The sequence below is a fragment of the Vulpes vulpes genome, chromosome 3, assembly GCF_048418805.1.
Source record: "Vulpes vulpes isolate BD-2025 chromosome 3, VulVul3, whole genome shotgun sequence".
Lineage (NCBI taxonomy): Eukaryota > Metazoa > Chordata > Mammalia > Carnivora > Canidae > Vulpes > Vulpes vulpes.
In genome coordinates, this window is record NC_132782.1 from 14,381,215 (window position 1) to 14,400,448 (window position 19,234).

The window sequence follows — 19,234 nt, forward strand, 5'->3', positions numbered from 1 at the left end:
GTCTTTTTAGAGGAATTTCGTCTTTCTGATGTGCATAAAATTAATGAGGAGCAAGCATGCTCTGTATCTGCTCTGATACATTCAGTGTTGCAGCAAGGGCTAGGGACACACTGAAATGGAATTCCAGTTTGCATTTCCATCTCTTTCATGTAGTTTATTCGGATTAGAAAAGAATGTAAACAAGCCATATGGCTGAGAAAGCTGAGCATTCCAGGGCTTTCTGATAGAGACTGAAACAACATTGAAACCAATCACTTGCTGTGTACAGTTGTAATTCTCTTGTTTTCCTACCTTAAGTATTTGGGATTATACCTCTCTTTGTGTCTTGTAATGGCATACTGAGTGGAAAAATCCAAATATATCTAGAATTCTATTTATAAAAGAACATCAAAGCCTTCTAGAAACTGTAACTCATACATTGATGTAGCAGGTGCATTTATGAGGTAAACTCTGTCATATGAGCAACGTTAAGACAAATGTCACGTGAAATGTTAATACCCACTCTTCTTTATAACTATAGCATAGTCTGAAATAACTTTCACATTTATGGCTGGAGCTAAGGAATTGCTTTTTTCTGAGATAATTAGTTGCTGGGGCAGTGGCTCAAAATTTCGTTGCAGCCTGTGACACAGATAAAACGATAGATTTAACATGAAAATTGGAGTCTGGTGGATAGTTAACGTTTAAAAATAAGAAACATTGGGGTGCCTGCCTGACTTAGTTGGTAGAGCATGTGACTCTTGATTTCAGAGTTGTAAATTCGAGTCCCACGTTGGGTATAGAGATTATTTAAAAATAAAATAAATCTTAAAAAATAATAAAATAAAAACTAAAAATAAGAAACATCATTAGTATGGAAGGAAAGATACTGTGTGTGGGGATTCAGATCAAGATTATCTTCTGCTAACAACACATCATCACTCATAAATGAATAATTTGGCATACAGCCTCAAAATCTAGGACTAATTAATTCACAATCTCTTATGGGAAGAGTGGTCATCTTAGATAAACTCCATACTCTAATAAAAAAAATCAGCTCTTTCTTTTCGTAGGTATAGGAAAAAATTAAACAGCATGTAACTATTACACATGCAATTAAAGTGCATTGTCAGTAGCTTTGTTTCCATAAATATGTAGATTGCAGTTCAGTGTCAATCTCAAGCCTTAAAAGTACTTTTAAAGACAGATCATGCTCATGAAGCATATTTATTATGTAGTTAGCATGTATGTTAAATAATTGAACAGTCTTTTAGATAAAAGTAGTGGTCTGTTGCAATTTTATTAAAGGCACACTGCTGCTTGTATAAGACTATATATGTGAATACATAATTTATTATATGATGATCTTTATATACATGTGTATATTTTAAGTTTAATCAATGGAAAGTGGTTTTTAGTTGGGCTTGTATAGTTTGTCATAAAGAGCCTGAGTTGGGAATGAGAAGCCCTAGTGTGTTGGTCACAGAGCCTCACAAGCTATGATTGACCTTTCAGTCCACACTAACTGACAGCAATTTCCTGTCAAATATACCATCTAGAAAATGATGGTACTAATTTTATAGGATTTTTATGAGAGTCAAAGAAATTAACAAGTGGGTAAGCTTTGTCAACTGCAAAGCACTGCATGAATATGATAGTGTTGTAATGTGATGCTCTCTTATGAACCCTGTGGTTTCTTGATGTACTCTCACTTGTCTTCATAGCCCTCCATGGCTTTTCCCAGGTGGTGTTGCAGAGAATCTCATTAAAACTGGAATTTAACCTTGGCTCAAGGGTCCTGAAGCCAGTGCCCTATATTTTAGACTTCATTGCTGCCATATGTCTGACCTGAATACCCATCCCTTATTATTGCTAATGCTTGCAAATTTTAAAAGGACAATTCAGTGGAAAATATATTATCTCCAGAGTGTGCTGAACTTGATAAACACACTGATGCTCATTGTCACTCAGAGCTTGGGATTGCTGATGGGTCTGTATCGTGTCCCCTCATGTATTTTGTTGCCAAAGATCAGTGGGAGGGACAACTGTTTTTCTTTGGTGCCAATGCATAAATTAGTCGGTAGAATCAGTAAAGTGTGTGCCAGCTTTCTCCTGAAAGTCATTTGTTATGCTACTATTGATTCACAAAGCATTAAAATTTCAATCGTAGTTACTGGATATGCTATTACACATTGTGGGTAGCATGGAGATGATGCATTTCAAAGGACTTTCATTCATTCTGGCAAAGTAAGACATTTCATTATAGCACCGTAAACAAAATAAATATTCCTGACTTCTACTGCCTCTCTGAGCCTCTCTGCATTCCTGGACCTCTGAGGCAGATAGAGCAGGTTTTACCTCCATTCTACAATAAGTAAACTAAGGCCCAAATTTTATACCTACTGAGCTATGGAGCTGAGACTTGATCTCAAATTTCCTGGCTGAGGGCCTAGCCTGGTATTTCTTGGCAGCTTCCTTATCCCTGTGTCTTTTAATAAATATTTTTTAATTGTCTTTTTTGATATTTGCAATGTACAGCACATTTCCTAATAACAAGAAAGCTCTGATTAATGCAGAATTTGAAACTCTGCCTCTGTGACCCTCTGGTACCCCAGTTCTATCACCTACCTCCCTTGCTCCTGTACTGTGGAATCTCATAGCACTCTCCAGAATTATTCCTTTTGTGTATGTATTTTGTTTTGTTTCAGGTTGCCCAAGGAATCTTACAGATACTTATGTCAAGGAACCATAAATCCTATTGTTAAATAGTGAATTTGGTACCAAATGTTCATACTCACTGACACTTTTTTGGTTGGTGATGAAACAAAACTTAATGCCATCAAGCTGTGGATTAAAGACATACTTCAAAGCCCTTCTTCTCCACAGAGAGAATGGGGCTGGAATTTGAAGAGGCACAAGACCATGTCACTTTTCAGCTCTGAGCTTAAGATATTTGGGACACAAATTGGTTTCCTATTAACTATTAATCTTTCCTTTTTTGCTTTGATCCTCAGCCACTCACAACTGACCTTCACTACTATTATATCCTGGAGCTGTCGTTTTATTGGTCATTAATGTTTTCCCAGTTCACTGATATCAAAAGAAAGGTAAGAGTGGTTATGTTGTAAAGTGCTTACAGATATGTGTCCTTAATGGCGCTTGGCAGATGGGTGTAGAGTCTCAGAGGCACTCACTTCCATCTGCTCTCTGGCCATACTACTTTCTGCATTTCTAAAGGAAGTTCCTTATTTTGTTTGTGGTGCTTTATATGTTGTTCATAGTCTCTCTTTCCTCCTTCCTCCAAACTAGTGTTCTTTTCTCAAAGAAAAAAAATATATCAATGAATCTTTAACAGCAGTTAATTTCTTCAGTCTGGTTCACAAGGCCCTCTGTTCTTCAAATTAAATAATGAAGAAAAATTGTCTTTGTTGCCCCTGGGAGAGAGTAAATTCTCAGTGTTCTAGCCCCACAAATGAATTTTTTCTTAATTAGAGTTAATGATCCACCTATCTAAATAGTTACTCTTGGGATCCCTGGGTGGCGCAGCGGTTTGGCGCCTGCCTTTGGCCCGGGGCGCGATCCTGGAGACCCGGGATCGAATCCCACGTTGGGCTCCCGGTGCATGGAGCCTGTTTCTCCCTCTGCCTGTCTCTGCCTCTCTCTCTCTCTCTCTCTGTGACTATCATGAATAAATAAATAAAATCTTAAAAAAAAATTTAAAAAAAAAAAAAATAAAAATAAATAAATAAATAGTTACTCTTGCCTATTTGCCACCTAAGAGTTATATTTCTAAAACCCTCAAGACAAAGCCAAACTACTTGGAGTAATATTCAGGGTTGTCAGCATGATTTGAAGCCAGTTCTCCAGTCTCATCACCCCTCCTTGTCTCCTCCACACACACACACACACACACACACACACACACACACACACATCCTAGCTCTGAATATCTTTTCATCATTGTTCAGACATAATTTTTTTCATGGACCTTTGTTTTTTCATAAGGCCTTGCCTTGGCTAGAACACATCCTCTGTCCCTCCTCCCAAACCTGACCTAGTAATCTCTTCTTTGAAGGCTAATTCAATTCCCCCAAAAGTTTTGGCCACTCCTTCCTCTGGGTTTAGTTTACAAGTGCCCACTGTTTACATATTGTATTTTTTTTTAATTTTTTTTTTCATATTGTATTTTTTAACTGTAGTTGTCACCCTTGGGAAAGAGTAAACTCTCAATGGTCCAGCCCCATGAATGAATTTTTCCTTAATTAGAGTTATCTACTATCAAAATACATCATGAAAATACAGCATCCCCAAATGAACTGGATCAGGTGGCTTGCCTCTGTCCCTCCCCTAGACTTAAAGGGCTAAAGAGCAAAATATGTTTATTTTTATATCATGACTCCCAATGTACCTGCTTGTGATGAGGATCAGAAAGTTTGGGGTGAGTGAATAAATGGACTCATCAGAATGTCTTCTGACTTATTGATGAAGATCTTCCAAACTCCTCTGCAAACAGAACTGTGAGTTGCCAAGGAGCACAATCCTGTAACACTATAACATCCTTGGTTAGATCAGTAACCTGCTAAATTGCAAAGTGGTATCCAAGTGGCTGAGGAAGAACATGTCAGAGTCCCTGGCCCTGGTACCTGCGTGCCTTTTCCCCAGGTACATGCCTTCCACTCGCCTACAGCAGTGGCTTTCTTGGCTGGCAAAAAGCTGTCTCTCCTACCTTATGTGGCTGCACAGCCTTAATGATATATGTATGTTGTTTGATTCTCAGATGGGGAAGGTCCCTGTTAGGCTAATGCTTGGCTTAGCAGATAGCTCATTGACAACTATAATTTGTGGTTCCTTACTCATTGTGTCACAGTGGATCCCTTTATGGAAAGGTTTAAAGATTCTTCAGTGATGGTATGCCAATCAGATTGGACCTTATCTGCCTTATATGAAGAGTCTTCTTCACTCACACGCTTAATACTTGTAGACTGGTTATTTCCTCTGTGCTCGGCTTCTTGTGCATTTTACTTACTTTTTTTTAAACCTTTAATTGTAAAAATACAAAACAAAATTTTACCATCTTTAACCATTTTGAGCGTGCATTTCAGCAGTATTACACACGTTCACATTATTGTGCAACCAGTTTCCAGAAGTCTTTCCATCTTGCATAACTGAAACTGTGCCCGTTAAACAGTAACTCCTGTGGTCCCCTTCCCCAGCCCCTGGCCACCACCACTCTTCTCTCTGTCTCAGTGATTCTGACTACTTTAGGTACCTCATATAAGTGGAATAATACCACGTTTGTCGTTTTGTGGCTGGCTTATTTCACTTAGCGAAATGTCCTCAGGATTGTCTGAGCTGTAGCACGTATCAGAAAGCCCTTACTTTATAAAGCTGAGTAGTGTGCATTTTCTTTTCTTTTGAGGAGCACTTTTTCCAGGTAGCTACCAAAAAAAAAAATGTATAAAAAAGGGAGGTTTGAATAGTTTCCCATCTTGTAGCTGGGAAAATTGATATATAGTGAGTTTAAGTATATTTTTCAAGGTTGTGCTAGGTGGGAATGAATCCGAGCCCAAGTTTATCCAGCAAGGTTCTGTGATTCACTCTGAGATTAGACATGTAAACTATTCTTGCATTATCTTTCCTTGCCATGCTCCCGACATTAGAGGCAGTAAGCCTTTTGCAGCCCTTTGCCATTTATTGGTTTCTCTTTTGCTTAGTGAGAATTAGGTGTGCCATCTAGAGTCAAATAGATTAATAAAAGCAAGACTATAACTGTACTTGGCTCCCAGGAGCCTAGTCCTCGCATGACATTGCTATCCTAAAAGTCACCAAACCCCCTTCCATTTGCTTGAACTTTCTCAATGTGCATTTATTTTATTTTTTTAAGATGTTATTTATTTGAGAGAGAGTTAGACAACACAAGCAGAGGGAGAGGGAGAAGTAGACTCTCCGCTGAGCAGGGAGCATAAGGTGAGGCTCCACCCCAGGACCCCAGTATCATGACCTGAGCTGAAGGCAGACACTCAACCAACTGAGCCACCCAGGTCCCCTTCAACATGCATTTAATGTATGTTTTCACTGAGCAAAGAGGATGCCTCAAGTCTTCATTGTTTTAAGTCAAATGATCATTACCTAATAGTTACCTTGAGTGGATGATATTCAGGGGTTGAAGAGTATCATTTTGTAAGATCTTAATATATCTTGCATCAGCGTGGAAACCACTGATGTATAAAAAAAAGGGTAATTTTACAGTGAAGTCCGTGGAGTAGATCTCAGGCCTGCACATATTGTCAATGTTTAGTAATGAAGCATCATTTTTTTTCCTTAATCAACACCAATAGCTTACTTTAGACATCTGGCACCTAGTCCTTCTTCAGGTGGTCAGAGTACCTCTGTCCATTCCTGGTGCCATTGGTTTATTCTTCTGTCTTGCACAGAATGGGAATTTAGCCACCGCCAGACCTGTGTATAACTCAGCATGCATTTTAATATGAAGAGCCTTCTTCTCTGTTGCCATCTCTCATTAGTGAATCGTAGCATTTGCTTTTCTCCTTTGCACCATGCGAACTGTCCCTGAGGGTCCCTGGTTGTTCTCTGTACTGCTCCAGGGCTTGCACAGTCTGCTGTTCCATCCATCAGCGAGGATCAATCGAATGTCCTGGCAACCAGATACATTCCCTATCTTGCATTATCCCTACCAACTATTAACTAAACCCTATAACAACAGCCTACTTCCTAATTACGAAATAGAGCCATATGAAGACACCCATTGACCAGTAGCGAAGATTTTTCTTAGGGTTGTTAATAGAACATTATAAAGAATGTTCTTTTAGTTTCCCTATTAAATGACAATGAACTTGAATGGCCATTTCAAATAGGAACCAAGATTTATAAACATTGAATCCAAATGCATGCCTCAAACTGTTAATGATCAATAACTGAAGTGAGGTTTAGAAATCGTTTTTTGTGACCCATTGAGTTTATAAGTCTTTCTAAAATGGCTTTTCTATTCATAAACTCTTTTCCTCCGGAAGTGTCCTAGGATTGCCAACTTTTTTTCTTAGTTGCTCTGTTTCTAAATAGAATCTGGTATTTAAAAATGCCTTTCTCTTGATCCTTCCTGGGGTTGGTACTTATTTAGTCAGTGATGGGATATATTATTATTAACCTTCCCAGAGTGAAGGGACAAGCCCAGATGTAGTCATTTAGTATCTTGGACTTATAATTTAAATATTCTGTTATGTGCTACCAAGATATTTTGAGGATTTTACCTTACTTACCTTTTTCTTCTTTCTTCCCTCCATTTGTTTCTCCTTCCCTCTCTACCTGTTTTCCTTCCTTCCTTCTGTAAGAACAAAATTGTTAAGGGATCTTATTAGAACATCAGGTATATTCTCAGTACTCAACATTATTTGAAACATCATTTATATCCCAAGGCTTAATTTTTATTGAAATTCTGTTCTTTAGCACCTGTTCACAATGAGCATTTCTCCTGCACATCTAAATTTTCCAAGGGAAACTAATAAATGTGTTGGAGCCCAGAACAGCTTGCTCATGTCTAAGCCCTATGTCCCTTTTAACTAAGCTGCTGTTTGGCTTGATAGCCTGGGCCCTTGGCCAATAAACCCCGCTCGTGTTCAGAGTCCTTTGTAGGAAATCATCCATGGCCAGGTTCCAGGGCCCAGCTGGTGAAAGCAGCTTGTTGCTCTTTTGGTCTTTAACCTGAGAAAAACTACATCCTGTAAAAGATTCCTAACAGAGAGAGGTATGATGATTACGTTTAGCAAGAAACTCGTTGACGGGCTTGTGTTTGCTCTCTGGTAACTTCTTCAGAGAATACCTGGCACCTGTGCTGTGAATAGGGTCTTGCCATGCTCCAGATCTTCCCTGCTTCAATTAGTTTTAAGGTGAAAGAATAGCATGCAGTAATCTCCTTTATAAGGAAGCAGGCTGGCATGGAATTAAATGAAATAATATCCATGAATACTGTCTGGTATGATGCTTGACAAATGGAGCTTAAAACATTACCTAGCAAATAATGACCAAACTTTGGTTGAACCAACACATGGCACTAAATCCATCCAAAAAATAAAACACCCAAAGCCATTGGTCACAAATTATTGTAATTTTGGTCAATTAAAAGGTAAAGGCATGGGCTCTGGAGTCCATATGCCTGCTTAACACTAATGGTAAGAAATGGGTAGGGAATATCAGAAAGGGAGACACAGAACATGAAGACTCCTAACTCTGGGAAACGAACTAGGGGTGGTGGAAGGGGAGGAGGGCGGGGGTTGGGGGTGAATGGGTGATGGGCACTGAGGGGGGCACTTGACGGGATGAGCACTGGGTGTTCTTCTGTATGTTGGCAAATTGAACACCAATAAAAAATAAATTTATTATTAAAAAAAAAACACTAATGGTAATGCGGTATGACCTTGAACAAGCTACTTTCCTTCTCTGTGCCTTGATTTCCTGATCCAAAGAATGGAGTTCATAGAACTAACTCCTGGGGGTATTGTGAGCATAAATAAATAATACATGCTCTTTGATCAGTGCCTGGCACATAATAAATGCCCAATAGATGTTAGTTATTACTGTGGTAATTAACATGGTTCACCAAATATTGCCACCTCTCTACCCCCAGGCACTTGTCCTGCTCAGCCAAGCCCCATTTTATGGTTGGATGGGCCCTTGTGATGGGTACGCTGTGAGCAGAACTGACTTGAGTCACTGTGAGGTATTTAATCACTGGTGAGACCTTCTAGTGTCTCTTTTCCCCTGTAGTATCGTGATTGGTAACTTTTGAGTTGGAAGCTGCTCCATTAGCTGGGTCCCTGAGTGACTATGGTGAGCAGAGTACCAGCCCCCCACCCCCACCCCCCAGGTCATATGCAGTGAATAGGAAACACATTTTTGTTTTAAACCACTGAAATTTTAGGGACGCTTGGGTGGCTCAGGGGTTGAGTGTCTGCCTTGGGCTCAGGGTGTGATGCTGGGGTCCTGGGATCGAGTTCTGCCTTGGGCTCCCTGCTGGGAGCCTGCTTCTCCCTCTGCCTATGTCTCTGCCTCTCTCTGTGTCTGTCATGAATAAATAAAATCTTAAAAGAAAATAAATAAATTAACCACTGAAATTTGAAGTGCTTTGTTCTTGACACATAATCTAGTATATCCTGCCTAGCATAGCTGTTATTAATAATATTGGCTAATTATCATTTTCTTGAGCAATATTTGGAAATAATTTTTCTAGATCAGCTCTTCTCAAAGTGTAATCTGTGGCCCATAGAGGTCTGCAAGGTGAAAACTATTTTCATAATAATATTAAGATGACATTTGCCTTCCTGACTGTGTTGAAACTGTATTCATAGTCCAGAAGTAATAGTGGGCAAAGTTGCAGGCGGTGGCCCCAAATGGTACTTGTAGTTATTGTATTCTTCACCGCCACATGCTTGCAGAAAGAAAAAATGTGGGCAGCCCAGGTGGCTCAGCAGTTTAGCGCTGCCTTCAGCCCAGGGTGTGACCCTGGAGACCCAGGATGGAGTCCCATGTCTGCCTGTGTCTCTGCCTCTCTCTCTCTGTCTCTCTCTCTCTCTCTCTCTCTGATGAATAAATAAATAAAATCTTATGCACGTGGTGCTTTGTGTTAAGAGCTGAACAAGCTGCCACTCTCCTCACTATTTTTTTAAATTTTGGAAAATGTAGTTACTTTTCATGAAATTATGTTAACATGTAACAGACTTTAGTTAATAAGTGTTTTTCAAATTTCTCAGTTTTAATGTCTAACGTGGTGAATACTAGTAGAGATAACCCACATCAACAAACACTTTTTGATGTCCTCAGCGATTTTTAAAAATATAAAAGTGTTCTGAGCTTTTTTCTCCTGTAAGTCTCATTTTTACTTGGAAGAATGACTGACAAGCTGTGGTTACTCCACCTTATGTGTTTTTCAGAGTCTTTTTTTTTTTTTTAATACATAAACTGATTTTGTTGAGTTTCAGGAAAAAAAATTGACATTATTTGTTGTCAATGATAAAATTCAAGCTTTCGAGCAAAATTAGATTTTTGGAAGTCTTGTATCCACCAGTGAGAGTTTGATAGCATCTCAATCCATAAAGACTTATCTAATGAGATTGGTAGGGATATTAATAAAAGTGACTTTTAAAAATATTAACTCAGGGGTCCCTGGGTGGCTCAGTGGTTTAGCGCCTGCCTTTGGCCCAGGGCGTGATCCCGGAGTCCGGGATCGAGTCCCGCATGGGGCTCTCTGCATGGAGCCTGCTTCTCCCTCTGCCTGTGTCTCTGCCTCTCTCTGTGTGTGTCTTTCATGAATAAGTAAATAAAACCTTAAAAAAAAAGATTTTTTAAAAATAAAAAATAAAAATAAAAATACTGACTCAGTGAACCAGTATTTTCCAAATGACTAATGTATGATGCTACGAAGTCATATATGAGTAAAAGATCTATTCAAAGGTCAAGACAGACCAAAGGACTTTAATATAAAAAAATATGAAAAGGGTATTTATATGGTTTTAGATTCTACATTGTACCTAACCTTTAACAATATCCCACTTGTCAAATTTTGGTACAATATCAAAGAAGAATATTCTTAACTACCTGAGAAGACTATTAAGATACCTCTCCCTTTCCCCACTGTTTGATACTAGATTTTCTTTATGTACTTCAGCCAAAATAACTTAGGGCAACAGATTGAATGTATAGGCAGTTAATGAGAATCCAACTCTCTTAAGCCAGACATCAAAGAGATTTGCAATAATGTAAAACATGCCACTCTCCTCACCATTTTTTTAAATTTTGGAAAATGTAGTTATTTTTCATGAAACTATGTTAATTAACATGTAATAGACTTTAGTTAATAAGTGTTTTTCAAGTTTCTCAGTTTTAATGTCTAATGTGGTGAATACTAGTAGAGATAACCCATATCAACAAATATGTTTGGTGTCCTCGGTGATTTTTAAAAATATAAAAGTGTTCTGAGACCAAAACATGAGAGAACTGCTAGTGTAGGTTATTTAAGTATTTTCTAGAGATAGGACTTCCAAGGTAATACCTCAGCTTGTATCAGTGTATCCTTTCTTTGTTTGAAAAACTAAAACCATGCCATTGTGTACCTGGGGATCGTGAGAGGGATGGAGCATGATGTGGCATTCTCTCTGTGTAACAACCTCGGAGCTTCTACTAGGAGACAGTCAGGCAGGCCACTTAACACCTCCTTCACAGAGGTGCAGGGTTGCTCTTTTATATTCCCATTTATGATTCGAGTAGATCCTTCCAGGTTCTGAGGCAGATCTCCCTGATGCTTAGGCCTTGGCCTGTATCTTTCTCACTACTATGTCTTCAGAATATAAGAAAGGAAGAATAGGCTGCTGATTTTAATAAGGTATACCACCTGTGATCAGGACATTTCAACTCAGTGCTGTGTGCAGGCTGAGAACAATGGAACGGTGTTCTCTGGAAAAGAAATGTTATATGGGGTGATTTTATAGAGTTTTGTTGAAAGGCTGCCTTAACTAGTGGCTTAATCTGGCAATCAAATTCCCAAGTGCCTTGCCAGAGGAGGGCTCTTAAGCATCTTTAGATGTCACAGTCCAAGGGACACCTGAGTGGCTCAGTTGGTTAAGCGTCTGCCTTCGGCTCGGGTCATGATCTCAGGGTCCTGGGATGGAGCCCAGAGTGAGCAGGGAGCCTGCTTCTCCTTCTCCTCCTGGCTCTTGCTCTCTCACTGTCTCTGTTGCTATATATATCTCTCTCTCTCAGTCCCTCTCAAATAAATAAAATTTAAAAAAAAAAAAAAGATGTCACAGTCTGACTCCTGGGCACTGGACAGTCCTGGGGCATGGCAGCAGTACATACTGCTGTCCACAGTGCAGGAGGGTGACAGCTGAGAGCCTCTTCTTCCAGTACAGTGCAAAGGGCCACAGCATTGCTGCATTGCAGAGAGACTCACATCCCAGGATCTATACAGGGAGGCTGGTTTAGGCTCTGGGTCTTTAAGTCTAGGGCCTCTGGAGCCCCTACCCCCCTTCTCGCAGGAAGTGCCATTGGCACTTGGAAGGTTCTGCTTTTCATTTGGGAGGTGCAGTGGTTCAGCTGCCTCTGGGGAGTTTCTCTCAAGTCATCCTAAGATGGTTTATTGTAGCTCTAGCTCTCTCCCTGACTCATAAATCCCCTCTGTTTCTATCTCCATAAATAAAACAGACCCCTTCCCATTTCCTTCCTTTTGCCCTCCTAAGAAAGGGCACCCTTTCCACTCATGACCAACCCTGCACATTTGCTCTTGATCCCCTTCTCTTCCTGCTTTCCAGATATGGACCATGTTCTATTTGTCAGTCTCTCACTTCTGTGTGTTTTCAGAAGCATCCTCTCTCTGTGATTCCCTTCCTTCCTCACAGTCATCTTTTTTCACATTTGTTTCTGAGCAGCAGCCTGCTGTGTAGTTAGGAGTCACACACAACCAACTTCAGATCTGGCTCTAGCCTGTTCTTACTATGTGACTTTGGAATAATTGCATAACATCTCTGTGCCTCAGTTTCTTTATAAAATGCAGTTCTAGTAATACTTGCTTCATGTGACTAAATTACAGTGTCAGCAGAGCCTTTGGAGTATGGGGTTTAGTAGGCGTTATTGGAAGATAGAAAGGAGTTCACCAGGTAGTCCGAATGGAGTTAGGCTTGGAGAAGACAAGAGAAAATACCAGGGTTCCAGCCAGAAAAATAAATAAATAAATAACTGCATGGCCAGAGGCCTGTATGGGGGCAAGAAGAAGCTTGACAGGTGAATTCTGCAGATAGAGTTCTGGCTGTTTGTGAAGAGTGGGGAGTGCAGGCAGCTGAAGGAAGAGGAGTTAGAAGACTAGAGATAAGGCTTATGGTAACAGAGTTCCTCTGAACCCCTTCTGATAACTTACAGCATTGTCCCAACTAAGTTGACCTGAAGGAGACATTTTTCATCTTCATCTAAAGCACAAAATTGAGTTCTTGATTGCCCATTGTCATTTTGGGCCTCAAGGGCTTTGTAGTAAATATGAAGGTGATGGCTTTCAGGTCCTGGGATGTTTCTGATTTTACTTGAGCACAGTCTGCCCCCTACTGATCATTCTGGATGTTTTCAACATAGATGGGTTTAAGTGTTGCCATTGCTTTTTGTCCTCAGGAATATTGAGAGAGAGAGAATAAGTCTGTAAACCTGTGCACCACTTAAGACCATTATATCGGGTATATTTAAAATGTCTCAAAAGCGACCTCCTAGCATTAAAAGCTGTACAAGTTACTATGACTGGTAATTTAAACAGAGCCCAGAAGGCATCTCTAAAAGGCCTCCAACTACAGGTACCTGAAATTTGGCAAGCCTGCTAGTGATGAAAATTTCCAAAAACCCAAAGTTCAAGGAGAAAAAAAACATGTGTATATAATTAAGAAAAATATCTGTGTCATTTGAAACCATAGTGTATTTGGAGAATGTACTCTTAATGGGGAAAGGAAAGGAAAGCATGAAAAGAGGACTCCAGGGAGTTGCAAATTAAGTTCTTCTCTCTGGCCAGGCACCTTGGAAGGGAATTCGTAGCACCATCTTACTGTTTTCTGCCCTACAAATAAAATTTTATTGTATCCCTTTCAACAGTAATAAAATCAATTAAAGATTAAATATTAACTAAATAATTCATAGGAGACAAGATTATGAGCTCTTGATCTTGAAATGGTACCATAAATGTTACACAGGAGAAAGATTGGGTAAACACTGCTTAGACAGCGGTTCTTTATTTAATTTTATATATGTTCCCAGAAGCTATAAAGTAATGGCACATCTAGCAGTAGGGAAAGTCATATTGCCTCCAGACAGACAGCTTTTGTTTTAAGAAACCAGTGAAGAAACTTCTTGATTTTCAAATCTTATTGAAGTTGTAGTTGTAATTTATCATGAGAGTTTCAACAGACCTATCTGCCAAAACTTTTTTTATAGTTTATCTGAATTTTAGTTTAGTTTATCTGAATCTTAAAAGTAGTACTTTACAAATTACTTCAAAATAGCTATGAAAATTAAATCTCCTGCACATCCTTTTTTGGAAGAAAATGTGATGAAGTTGGACATGACAATGTATTTGTCACATCTCAGCTCCCATGACTTAAGTTTCCCATAATATGTCCTTAGATGTGGCTCTAAGGTAGGGGCCATCAGACTTGTCTGTGAAGGGCCAGATAGTAAACATGTTAAACTTGCAGACCACACGGTCTCTGTTGCAAGCACTCAACTCTGCTACTGTAGGAAGAACACTGCCATAGACGATGTTTAAACAAACAAACGTGACAGCGTTCTAATAAAACTTTACTTGCGAAAATAAATGGAGAGCCAGATTTGGCATGAGGGCCATATTGTACCTTTCTCTGCTCTAAAGTGGAGTAGCCGAGATGTACTATTTGCTGAATAATGGGGATTTGAGAGTTGAGAATGGCTGGTAGAGGTATTTACGTCACATCAGTACATATTTTTAAAATAATTTCATAGTAACTGATAAATTCAGATGTCTTTAATCAATGTGTTGGCACCTGTTTTTAGAATGATGTTTGTATGTGACAGTTAGTTACCATCTGCAAAGACCTCAGTCTGTATATATTTAGTCCAAAGGTGGAAAAATCTAGTCTATTGTTGAAAATTGTTGAAATAGACTTGACTGTAGATTTAGTATAAATGAAGATTTATTCATGGATTGAATTTTAGAGAAGGGATAACAGAATAATTTCTGCCAGAGCTACTTTATAACTGAACAAATATTTCTCAAATCAATCATACTTTTTTTTATCCCTTCCCAGATTTTCCCATGAAGCCTAGCAAGCATAGGCTTTCCATGAGAACTAAAGTGGATTCAAGTTACAATTTTTTAAGAGCTTTGTTATTTGAAATATCTTTCTTTAAATGGCACGATTAGCCAGTTTTCTTTATAGTATACCAACATTCAAGGCTAGCTAAAAATAAAATACCCAAATAAATTGACGGAGACTCTAAGTACCCAAAGGTTGATATCTTTTAAGTACATTATGTGAACTTTTCACATGACATATGGGTAAGAGAAAGGTATAATTTTCCTCAACTTGCCTAATACGGAGCAAATCAGAATCAACTGATTTTTGTAAATCACTGTGAATATATTTTTATTTTAGTCATCATCTCAAGACCTACACGGATTTTTAGTCTCTTGTTTCTTAGCTTTTTAAAATGTATTTAAATATATATATATTTTTTTTTTCATGCTCTTAATCAGGACTTTAGCTATAGCCAAAGGTTGAGAACCTATTTTCCTATCCCCTCAATGGAAAAAGTACCTATGATTATTCTTGCCATATGTAAATTTTGTCTGAAATCCTCCTCGCCTCCATCTGTGCATCTGTGCCACAGTGGAGATGGAGCCTGAGTGGCCGTTCTTTCCTGCACATTGACAACTTATGTGCTAGTAGTTCACTTCCTGGACAGCTGTGCTTGTCCCCAACTTTCTGAGTTTTACCTTCAGGTTGCAAAATCCCAGTGAAGATACGGGAAGACAGTTTGTTATTGATCTCTATAAAAAACAATATGTTACTTTGTCAAAAGTCACACAATTTTCTATCTACCTTGAAGGTTCAAATTAAAAAAAAAAACAAAACAACTATTTAAAACCAAACAAAACAGCCATGAGAGCTTTCAACTGTTGTTTTGCAGTTGCTGTATAATGAAATCAGTTTTAAATTATGATGTTGCCGAGTCACTTGGGTGGCTCAGTCTGTTAAGCATCTGCCTCTTGATTTTGGCTCAGGTCATGATCTCAGAGTTGTGAGATTGAATCCCTGTCCTTCTGTTTGCTCTGCTGGGTGTGGAGCCTGCTTAAGATTCTGTCTCTTTCCCCCTCTTCCTTGGCCTCTCCCTCTCTGTTCTCGCTCTCTGAAAAATAAATTATGATGTTGTCCTTCTGTTCCTTAGAGAAGCTGAAAATTTATTAAATGGGTAACCTGGTGCTAATTACCTGATTTCCATTCAGGTAATTTTCTATTATAAGTTTATTATATTTGTTAATTTTACTTCTTTAGTTCAGGAAAGCTAATACATGTCATTTGTACCTGAGAAGGAAGAGCCTTTTCTTTGCCTGCATTTTAGAAATATTTCATATTCTTCACTATCCATACACAATCAGCTATCACTTAAAATCTTGGTGGTCTTATTTCTGTTTTCAGAAGGTTCACCACTGTTTTCCTTTATTTGTTGCAAAGATTATTCCCAAAAGAAACTATATAAAATTATGAATACTTTATCCAGCAAATGGGAATTTAGGGAATAAGTTTCTTATTGTTTGAGGATTTTTTCCCCCAAATGAGAAATGAGTTAATTTTGCTTTCATAAAAATTTATACATGAAGATGAATTTCTGGTGCCTCCTGTAGACAGAGCATTATTTCCAAATCTTTGCATCCCCATTATTGCAGAGGGAATTCCATCATATAGAACAACAGACTTATGTTTTCGTGAGAGTGATCCCTCTGGCCTTTAACCACTAATATTTTATTTTGCAAAAATTCCCTGGAGAACTGAATTAAGGATGCCATTTCCCACTCTAACAGTTGGCAATGGAGCTTAAGTAACTGAAATTTTACATGAATCCAGGAATTTCTTTTGTAGAAGCTACACATAACAGAGCAAGAGGCTATTCTAGGTTCTCTAAATGCCATTCAATATGTAATAAGGAAAAAAACAGCATCATCTTAGCAGTTTCTAAAATGGATGGCTCTTCCTTGAATTCTTTTATTACAGACTCATTCTAATTGACTTCGAGTCATGACTACATTCCCCCCTGCCCCTCCATCTCTGATAATTAACATAGGAACAGCCACTGGAATGAGGGTTGAGGTCAGGGTCTATATTTAGCAGTAAACATAGAAGGAGCCCTTAATCTTGGCTGTGAAGATGCCCAGAAACAATATGGTGGAACAGCAGGAGGCTGGGCACACCAGTGAAACAGGTGGCCAGACCGGTCTGTTTTCAGTAAGGTCTTTGGAATCAATCCTCAGTCTGAACGCCAAGAAGAAATCATCATCTTTCTACCTAATTGCTGCCACCAAAAATGCAGAAAAACATTCTTCAACCTAAGATGCTAAGGTTCCTGCAGCCATGCCTGTGTCTACCTACACACCAGTCATTTTCTGCAATAACAGACCTAAGGAGGGAGTTCCCTACCCTGCATTGATAAGGTCCGAGTTGACAATTTATTTAAAAACTGTTATTTGGACCAAACTCAGTGCCTACTTCAAGAAAAGTATCAAGGCAAGGAGATATAACACAGAAAATAATGATTTATGGTTTCATTGAAGGTATTTGTAATGCTCTCTGAAGCAGACATGTAAAAGACAAAATTCATTATTCATGCTTTTTTCATATTCATACAGATATGACTGTATAATGAAAATTGGTCTTCTGCCATGGGCATAACTCTGAGTCTCTCAGTAATAAATGTTTTCCAGGACCAGGGGATTTACATGCAGAAATCATCTTCACAAAGCAAACTTTGTCTCAAAAACAAGTCTCTTGTATTTAAGGGATGCCTGCTATATGGCCAGAAGCTTTGTGTTGTTTATTGACATTTTTATCAGATACAAATTAGGAAACTTAATTTATAAAATGGTCCTAATCACCCGTAAGGTTCTAATCAATTTATATTTATTCATTTTTAAACTATATAGAGAAAAAACTCTTGTTTTCTTTCAGTAATCCAGAGCAGTCATTCAGGGCTGAACAATAGGAAATGTGGAAAATGTCGTTCTGGTTAGGTACCCAGCTGGTTAGACTTTAAATCTGTGTATTGAGCGTAGGCAAACATAAACTCACTGAACTATTGGATTTAGTGTGGTATGTTTTCGTTTAATTATGTTTAGGAAACAGTTTAAAATATTGGTTGATGGGTTAGTTCCACTGAATGCTTTGTTTTGAAGTAGCTATTGTTTGGTAGAACACTATACTCCAGGTTAATGGAACCTAATAAATTTTTGATAACAGCCTGGAGAGAAGAGATTTCACCTTCCAGTGGAAAACACTATCAGAGCAGTTTTTTCATTGTATGCCTGAGGCATTTTGGTATAGTCCAACTTTAATGATTTAGGAAAATCCTAGATCCCACAAGAACATCAGAAAATCAGAAGTAGGTAAAACTGTTGAGTCTGTACATGATCACTCATGAAACTCATTTAATAGCATGATCATTATTTCTGCCAGTGAGCTGAAAACCATACAGTGAATGTGGTTCTGAAGGAAGGAGCATAGTGGTAGGTCAATAGTTTGCAAGACTTGATTCTGTAGTTCTGCTGTGGGCAATTGCAATTGACTGTTGAGGTGATTTTTTCAAAAGTGGTATCCACCATCAATTTAAACATGCTTAATTTGGAGACTAGGTTAGTTGAAAAGGAGAAATAGTTGGAATTCATTTTTAAAATCGTTTGACCTTACTTAGGACACCAATCCATTGTTTATCCTAGTAATAAATCAATATGTATGGTTATCAGTAAATGTTTGGCACTTTCCAACCAGAAAAGTAATCTCTGGATAAACTTACCAGAGTATATGCAGAATCACTGAAACATTGTAAGGTTTTTTTTGGGTTTAACATACAAATTTAATTTTATTTCATCATTGTTTAAACCTTGGTTTTGTAAAACATAAAAACACATTTTTAAGGGTTCTGTATCACAGGAATTTAAACAGTATAAATATCCATAGCTTTGTAGGTTCATGTTATATAAATTAAAACCAAATAATTAAAAGAATTTTCAGTATAGGAACTATACAATGAAATAAGTGGCAAAGACCTAATAGCAATATTTCATTACTTATAGATTATCATTAGTTATTTGCAAGATCTAAACAAAGGCCATTGCTTAAATGTTTCAAACACGTTTAAAAGTCACTGAGCTTGACCTTTCAAATCCAAAACTATATGACATTAATAGCTACTGAATAAAGAGAATGTGTGTGTGTGTGTGTGTGTGTGTGTGTGTGTGTGTGTGTGTGTATACACTTGCTCTCTCTCTCTCTCTCTCTCTCTCTCTCTCTGTAATAATATGCTTTTCATTTTGGCTAACTTATTTGTCTTTACATGAATAGCCTTATGTTTCTAAGGCTTTAAGTACACCACCATTAGGTCCAATCTTGGCATTTAAATCCCAGAGAAGTCCAAGTAATAGATTTGGAAGAAATAGATTTAAGTATGAGCAAAGGGGCACCTGGGTGGCTCA

The 19,234-nt window shown here is 38.3% G+C and overlaps 1 protein-coding gene across 2 annotated transcripts in view; it reads left to right on the plus strand.

The window, feature by feature from the left end:
• The window catches only part of CERS6 (ceramide synthase 6), a 300,799-nt gene that overhangs the window by 224,007 nt on the left and 57,558 nt on the right, over positions 1–19,234 (plus strand). For both annotated transcript variants that reach the window (XM_025994106.2, XM_025994107.2), the window contains exon 6: positions 2,994–3,086. In XM_025994106.2, coding sequence (XP_025849891.1) covers positions 2,994–3,086 — 93 coding nt within the window. The remainder of the gene's footprint in view (positions 1–2,993; positions 3,087–19,234) is intronic.